Source organism: Corylus avellana, chromosome ca9 (assembly GCF_901000735.1).
Source record: "Corylus avellana chromosome ca9, CavTom2PMs-1.0".
Classification (NCBI taxonomy): Eukaryota; Viridiplantae; Streptophyta; class Magnoliopsida; order Fagales; family Betulaceae; genus Corylus; species Corylus avellana.
This window is the reverse complement of record NC_081549.1, coordinates 21,128,964-21,137,780: the sequence shown is the minus strand read 5'-3', so window position 1 is coordinate 21,137,780 and position 8,817 is coordinate 21,128,964. Positions and strand designations below refer to the sequence as shown.

Here is an 8,817-nt window from a genome sequence, read left to right as displayed (position 1 = left end):
TACTTGACCCGTCAAACTTCAATCAATGGTTGTTTCATTTCAAATGTAGAGTACTTGACCCTTCAGTCAATGGTTGTCTCACCAGACTCATTTTAAAGGAAAACTGGGCCCCTCAATCAACCGAGAAATGTGTGAATCTAAAGCAATGGAGAATTTTTTTTTTTTTTTTTTTGAAACTTCACTTATTTCCTTAAAATTAAACTTATGCATCTTTTAAACATTTGCTGATTTTTAAAGTCTCTTAATTTTGGTGTATCAAATTTTCATTTCGTTTCAAATACACCCTATCGTTAGATATTAGAATTAAATCAAACAGTAAAATAAGTAAAAGACTTTTATATCCTAAAAGTTTTGAAAAATTTTAAATTTTATTTGTTTCTCTTTTGCTTCTGAAACTGCTTTATGCAGCTTCCTTAAGAGGATTGAAACACTTATTTATCTCATTTTTTACGTTTTGTATATATTTATGCACTGTGTTTTTCCTTTTGAGGATAATATTGGAGAGTCTACTCCTTTTTGATCCATTATACGCTTTCCTAATTTGTTTAGGAAAAAAAAAAAAAATCACAGGTTTCGACAAATAATCAGTATTTTAACAGTTGACAGTATATAATATCTTTTACGAAATATCCCTTGTATTGCCTCCAAGAAAAACCAGAGTCTTCAACCGACCCCATGTATCCGGTATGCTTCCCCCCAAAACTGTTACCTATAAGTGGGGCTAAAGCTTTATAACCTTTAATTCTTTACCTATATGTTCAGATATATATTTTCAAATTATTGTGGGGCTGTTCATATAACTTGCAATGACGATGGAATTCCATTTACTGGTTCCCTCACTTTAAAGGAAGACTTGACCCCAGAAATGTGTGAATCTGTGCAAAGCATGGAGAAAACTTTTTGCTTTACACCTCTTCCTGCTTTACATCTACTTTCTCTATCCCAATCGGTCGACCCACAAAAAATTATTTCCTTTAAACTCTCATTAGAATTTTTTAATATTCTCATATCAAGCAAACTCCGGTATCATATCAGACTTGGTCCTTGTCTGCATTCCAAATTTCCAGATGAAGCACTCTTGTCTGCATTCCAAGTGGATTTTGATTATTCTCTTTCACGGAATTTTTCTTTTGTTTATGAGCTCAAGTTTGAAATCTGCAAGAATTTCCGCTTCTGCAAATGAGTCTGATCGCATGGCGTTGCTTGACTTCAAGAAACGGATTAGTGAAGACCCACTTCAAATCATGAGCTCATGGAATGACTCCACCCATTTGTGCAACTGGTTCGGTGTTACATGCAGCCCCTCCACTAAAAGAGTCATGGTTCTCAACCTACAAGCTCAAAGATTGGGTGGCATCTTAACACCTTCTATTGGAAATCTTACTTACCTTATTGGAATCTACCTGAGAAACAACAGCTTCTATGGTGAAATTCCTCAACAAGTGGGAAGACTACAGCTCCTGCAGCATCTCGACTTGAGATGTAATTTCTTCGGTGGGAACCTTCCAACGACTAATCTAAGTCACTGTACACAACTTAGAGAGCTTGATGTTAGTGGCAACAAATTTGTTGGGCAAATTCCAGAGCAGTTCAATTCATTGTCAAAGTTGGTTTACCTGAAACTTGCTGGGAACAACCTTACAGGAAGTATCCCAGCGTGGATAGGAAACTTTTCTTCTTTGTTTTATCTTTCCCTTTTCCAGAACAATCTAAAAGGGAGCATACCAAGTGAGCTTGGCCGTCTACGCTTGGGATATTTGAGCCTTGCTGTGAATAATCTGTCTGGTACTATCTCTCCTCTGATTTATAATATATCTTCCATATACCATTTCTCTGTTACAAGAAACCAGTTGCATGGAAGCCTTCCTCCAGATGTTGGCCTTACTCTTCCTAACCTTAAAATATTTTATTTCGGTGCTAATAGTTTCACAGGACATATTCCCTTGTCATTGTCAAATGCATCCAGACTTTACAGGCTTGACTTTGGTGGAAATGGTCTCACAGGGACGGTGCCTCAAAATCTAGCAAGTTTACGTGGCTTGGTTTTCCTTAATTTCCAAGACAATAGACTTGAAAATGGGAAAGTTGGTGACCTGAATTTTCTAAGTTTTTTGGCAAATTGTACCAGTTTGGAGGTCTTAGGTCTTGATTTTAATCAATTCGGTGGAGTATTGCCCAACTCTATAGCCAACCTTTCCTCCCAGCTAAGTTGGCTTACTATGGGTGAAAATATGATACATGGAGGCATCCCTATTGGGATTGGGAACCTTGTTAACTTGACTGATTTGGAATTACAAGGTAACTATTTGGGTGGTCCTCTCCCCGATGCACTTGGAAAGCTCCAGCAGTTACAGGTTCTATATTTGAACAATAACAAATTTTCAGGGTCGATTCCTTCCTCTTTAGGTAACTTAACTAAATTGATAAAGCTCTTCATGGATGAGAACAAATTTGAGGGAAGTATACCCCCAAGCCTAGGAAACTGCAAAAATTTGCTTGAACTAAACCTTTCTACTAACAATCTCAATGATACCATACCAAAACAAGTTATTGGTCTTTCATCCCTTTCGATTTATTTGGTCATGTCTCAAAATTCTTTAACAGGTACACTACCATTTGAAGTAGGTAACTTAAAAAATCTTTGGAAGTTAGATCTCTCAGATAATAGATTATTTGGTGAAATTCCTGCTTCCCTTGGTAGTTGTACTAGTTTGGTGATTTTGCATTTGGAGGGTAATTCATTTGAAGGAACAATTCCTCCATCTCTGAAGACACTAAGAGGCTTAGAAGAAATTGATCTTTCGCGTAATAACTTGTCAGGGCAGATTCCTGAATTTCTTAGCAAGTTTTTGTCACTTAAGCATCTCAATCTTTCTCATAATGATCTCTTTGGGAAAGTGCCAAGTGAAGGGATTTTTTCGAATGTAAGTGCAATCTCAATATTTGGAAATGGCAAGCTATGCGGTGGTATCCCAGAATTACTTTTACCAAAATGCTATACAAAGAGTCCACGCTCATCCGTGAAACACCTTACACTCAAAGTAGTAATTTTTGTCATATTGGTACTTGCTCTATTGTGTTTTTTCCTCACATGTTGTATGGTTAAAAAATGGAGAAAGAGGCCTTTGGCCACACCTTCCTTGAAGGATTGCCGATTGGCATCTATATCTTACGCAAAACTCCATGCATCAACTAATGGTTTCTCTGTGGATAATTTGATCGGTTCTGGTAGTTTTGGTTCTATATACAAAGGAGTTCTTTCTAGTAATGGAGCAATTGTTGCAGTTAAAGTGTTAAACCTTCAAGAGCGAGGAGCTTCCAAGAGTTTCATTAATGAATGCAATGCTTTGAGAAGTTTACGTCATCGTAATCTCCTTAAGATTATCACTGCTTGCTCAAGCATTGATCATCAAGGGAATGACTTTAAGAGTCTAGTTTTTGAGTTCATGTCTAATGGAAGCCTAGACCAATGGCTGCATCCTATAGAGGATGAGCAACATCGATGCAAGAGATTGAGCTTTATTCAAAGATTGAACATAGCCACAGATGTTGCTTATGCATTGGAATATCTTCACCTCCATTGCCACACGCCAATTGTTCACTGCGATGTAAAGCCAAGCAATGTCCTCCTTAATGAGGATATGGTAGCCCATGTTGGCGACTTTGGATTAGCGAAGTTTGTCTTTGAAGCATCACATGATCTCTCCAAAAATGAATCCATGTCAGACTGCTTGTCAAGTGTGCTGAAGGGTTCCGTTGGATACATTCCTCCAGGTATGTTTTCAACTAGTAACTCAATTCAAAATAGGGGGCGAGGGCCTCCTTCGGCCTCCTTGATTGTTTCTACCAATTAAATAAGTGTTTCCTTTTCTTTCTAGAAAAAATTCTGAAAATTGTTAAATAGTAGTACATATGCATTAGTGGATAAATTCTTAAGTTTAGAAGACTATACTATCTTAGTGATCATGTATCAATAAATTGCAGAGTATGGGATGGGTGGCCAAGTTTCCGTACTTGGAGACATTTACAGCTATGGGGTACTCTTGTTGGAGATGTTCACTGGGAAAAGACCTACCGATGACATGTTCAAAGATGGTTTGAGCATTCACAAGTTTACTGCAATGGCTTTGCCAGAACGTGTCATGGATATAGCGGACTCGTCAATGCTCTTTGAAGAAGATGAAGAAGTTGCTCATGATGAGACAAATAACGATGGCATAGAAGAAAGCGCAATAATCAAAGAAGTTGATCGTTATTTCAATGCCGAAAGCAGAATGGAGGATTACTTGGTCTCAGTGTTGCAGATTGGATTGCTATGCTCTACAACATCACCTCATGAGCGGATGCCCACAAATGACGTTGTCTCCAAACTGAGTGCAATTAGAGACGCATTTCTTAGATTCAAGAATGAGAACAGAAGGAGAAGAGGAAGAAGAATGAGCTAGGTAAGCTAACTTGTTTATTTGATTGATTGCCATTCAGATCATCATAATGAAAAAAGAAAAAAAAAATACCATTAAAAAAAAAAATCACTTCGATTAGGAGCATTTCTCTACATGTTGCTTGCATTTTACATTTATGGAATAAAAGGGGATATAATCTCACTATTTTACGTTTTTAAACAAAATTCCAGAAAGTATCTTATTTGAGATTGAAAAAAAAAAAGAAAAAAAAAAAAAATTGTATTTTTCTTCATACATATTCGAAGGAGAGATATAAATTTTATCATATTCAAATAGTAATCTGACTTTTTTACACCAAATGTGATTATATCTTAATTTTGTGTTTTAATGATATGCATTATGTGCCAAATGTGAATTGCCACTATAAACAGATATTATGTTACTAGTGATATTTTGATATTGATTCATATATAGTTATGAGAATCCTACGGCCATGAATATAACTGTAACCGACTGGTTGGTTTTTTATCGGAATCAATCCATACACACCATAGCAAGCCTTTTCATGTTTCTTCAATTAATCACAGAGGTATGTTCGCTGATGAATTCTTTCAATTTGAGGAAATTATAGCTAGATTGTTATGAATTGAGGATTTTAAAGTTAGGGTTCCATAATACCGAAATTGGGGATTTTGGTAATTAGGCCTTAATATTTTGAAATTGATGAGTGAGTCTTGTTTATAGATGTTAGAATAACATGTGGGTTCATTCAAATTGCAATGGGTTCGACTAATTTGAGAAAATTTGAGATTTGTGGTTCTTTGTTCAGGGAAACTGGGGATTTCGATCTATGGATTCTAATTGCTTCAAGTTGATGGCTCTATTGTGTAATTAAAGAATTGAATTGCATGTATGAACATTCAATAATGAATGAGTGTGGCTGAATTGAGTATAATTAATGAGCATATAGGGTCATAATTTTGGGTGAAATTAAGGGTTTTTGTAGAGTTATATGAGTGTGTCTAAATGTCCCCAAAAGGTAGCTCAATCGGCTAGAACCACGCCTAATGAAGTGGAGGTCACTAGTTCGAATCTCCCTCCCCCTCTTGTGCGGACATGTCAAAAAAAAAATATGAGTGTTTCTAAATAGATGTTTTGCATTCGAGATTGAGGTTAGTATTCTAATGCATCAAACGAATCTGATGTAAGGGAGATTTTTAGATTAAATGAGAGAAACGGACTTTTAGAGAATATGTTATAGGGAGAAATTAGGTGTTTGGCTTATAAGCATTAGATGCATTCTTGAATAGGAACGAGTTAGAATCTTTAAGGAGGATGAAGAAACTCATGGATATTAGTGTTTGTACACGAGGTAAGTAGAATCGGTTAATTCGGGGTTTTCCAAATTACCTGAAATTGATGTTTTGTAAAAATCAACAGTTGTTAGAAATTATTGTTTATTTTGATATTATGTTTTCTATTGTGACTTTTGTGAATGAGTTAAACAAATGGTGAGGCAAGCTATATTTTATTGGTTTTTTTTTTTTTTTTTGTAAGTCTATATTATATTGATGAAATACAAACATGTTGTACAATATAATTTCTTTAATATTGAATTGAAATTTACTAGATTTAAGGTAAATTGAAAAGTTATCTGGATAACTTTTGCTTGAAGTTGTAACTTTTACTTTTAGTATTTACATGTTCAGTTTATATACTTTGAATAGTGATAGTATTAGACTAATACTTGTCAGCACTTTTAATTATGCTTTGAAACACTCTAAGGTAAGTGTTGGGTGGTCATGGGCCTATCCCCAAAAGCTAGCTCAAGAGGTGATACTTTTCCTGACACACTTACAAAATGACCATCAGCCCCTTTCACAACCGATGTGGGATAACCTTAACAATCTCTCTCTCACACATCGGGCTCTGGGTCGAAGCAAAAACAACTCATTTCTCTCGTGGACAGTTGAACTGAGACTTATTTATTGAACCTGGGCTCTGATACCGGAGTTGGGTGGTGTTGGACTTAGCTTAACCCCAGAAGCTAGCTCTAGAGGTGAGAATTTTCCTCACATTTAGAAACTAACAACCAACCACTTTCACATCCGATGTGGGATAACTCCAACATTAAGTACGAGTGATATTAGGGCCGATTCGAAGGCCAATGCTTTGATTCGAATGACATTATTTTATTGGTCTGATGTGAATGGCATTTATTTGGCCTATTCGTAGGGCATTATTATTATCGGTCTGATTCAAAGACCATTGTCCAAATTCAAATGACCAAAGAGAATGCCAAGGCGTGAGGTGAGTTTTTATGTTTTTGGATATGATGATGAAACGTTATTGCTCATAGTGAATTGTAAGTAATGTATAGAAAAGTGTTACGTAATTGTTTCGAAATTACAAAGTAAACTTCACATGTTTTACTTATTTAATCGCTTGATATATTATTATGTTGACACAAGTTTTATTGATGAGCATTACATTTTTATTCTTACTTTTAATTTATTTATTGAATTGTGTTTTTGAAATCTTGTATAAGGAGTAAGATATACATCGCTTGATCTCACACTTAGATTAACCAATTCTATTACTGAGTTGACTCATTAAACTTTATTAACATTTTTCATATAATATTGCAATCAGGATCCTTCTAGCTAGACACTATTGAAGGATTTGGAGACTTTGGTGCAAGTTTGTGAGGAATAATAGCTAAGGTGCCTCTTTATATATGTTAGTAAATGAATGGTGGTCTTGTCTTGTGGATACTTTAGACTTACTAAAATTGTTGTTTTGGAGACTTTCTAGAGTCCTTTGAATTTTACAATTAATTAGTTGGAATTGTTATCGTGGTCTTTTACATTGTGGAGTTCTTGTTATTTGCTTTAGGTTGGTTTTTAATGGTATTTGGATACCAATTTTATGTTGACATTGAAAATTGTGTTGATGTATTTTAGTTGCTATGGTTGTATTGTTTCAATTTTAGATTTTATTTGCAATGACGATGAAATTAATTGCATTTACTGCTTCTCTCACTTTAAAGGAAGTCTTGACCCTGTCTCACTTAAAAGGAGGAAAATGGATTCACATGGACCCTACAATTTTAATGATATTTTGAAAATTAAAAAGATGAGAAAATGACAAAGAATGTATAGCACGTCACTTGACCCTTTAAAGTTCAATCAATGGTTGTCTCATTTCAAATGTAGAGTACTTGACCCTTCAGTCAATGGTTGTCTCGCTTGACCCCTCAATCAACGGAGAAATTTGTGAATCTGTCCAAAGCAATGGAGAAAACTTTTTTCTTTACATCTCTTCCTCCTTTCACACTATTCCCAATCAGTCTACCCACAAAAATTTATCTCCTTTTAACTCTCAATGAACTTTATTAATATTTTCATATCAAGCAATCTCCGGTATTAGACTTGGTCCTTACTTGAAAATTATATTCCCAACGGAACCAGATGAAGCACTAGTCTTGTGACTTGTCTGCATTATTCCAAATCGATTTTGTTAATATTCTATCACAGAATTCTTCTTTTGTTTATTGCTCAACTTTGAAATCTGCAAGCAATTCTCGCTTTTGCATATGAGCATTATTCATTAACAAGTGGCTGCTCTCCATCTTGCCAAAAAAAATCCCGAAAAAAGCTGAGACAGCATGCCAAAATGTTCCCTTAATTTGTTTTATAAAATACCCCTATAATTTCTTTTTCAAAATCAAAATTTTATCCCTTTAACCTTTTCTTTTCTTTTTTTTAATTTCACCCCACATCTAAAATCCTAGTTCTGCCCTTGACTAGACTATGAGTAGCTTCCGTCTTCGGCAAGATTCTTTAAGCTTAATTTTGACATTGTTAGAATATATGAAAAATATTATATTTTCCGTATATTCCATAATTAGGTTGATATTGAAATATTCTCTATTTATGGGTTGATTGTAATCATATATTGGAATTATAATCAAATCAAAGAAATTTGATTACTATACTTGTATTTAGATACTATCCTATAAATAGAGACCTTTGTATTGTAAACAAATCAAGTTAATGAGCACAATGTAGCTCTTAGGAGTATTCCGAGTGGTGGATGTAGGTATCTAATACTGAACCACCCGTAAAGTTATTTGTGTTTATTCTCTCTTTTGCTTCCGCTCATATTCTCCCATATTCATTATTTCAACATACTCTCATACATAAAATTTTACCATAATGCTAATCATTCCTTAATTTACTCATTCCTATCGGCTTAAATTTTTGGGATAAGTGGTGATTTATCAATGAGTAATTCTAAAAGTCCATCTTTGTATCCCTCTTGAGTCCGTCCAAGAATGATGTTGCTATTAAAATCATCATTTGATCAAAATCTAATAATGATCAATCACAAGCTCAATAGTGATTTTAATAGC

The 8,817-nt window shown here is 34.8% G+C and overlaps 1 protein-coding gene across 1 annotated transcript; it reads left to right on the top strand.

The window, feature by feature from the left end:
• Window positions 1-1,120: 1,120 nt before the first annotated feature.
• LOC132162038 (probable LRR receptor-like serine/threonine-protein kinase At3g47570) lies at window positions 1,121-7,284 on the top strand. Its single transcript, XM_059572285.1, has 4 exons — window positions 1,121-1,550; window positions 1,608-3,774; window positions 3,985-4,445; window positions 7,056-7,284. The coding sequence occupies exons 1-3, from the start codon at window positions 1,137-1,139 to the stop codon at window positions 4,443-4,445; spliced, it is 3,042 nt and encodes a 1,013-aa protein (XP_059428268.1). The 5' UTR covers window positions 1,121-1,136; the 3' UTR covers window positions 7,056-7,284.
• Window positions 7,285-8,817: the final 1,533 nt, after the last annotated feature.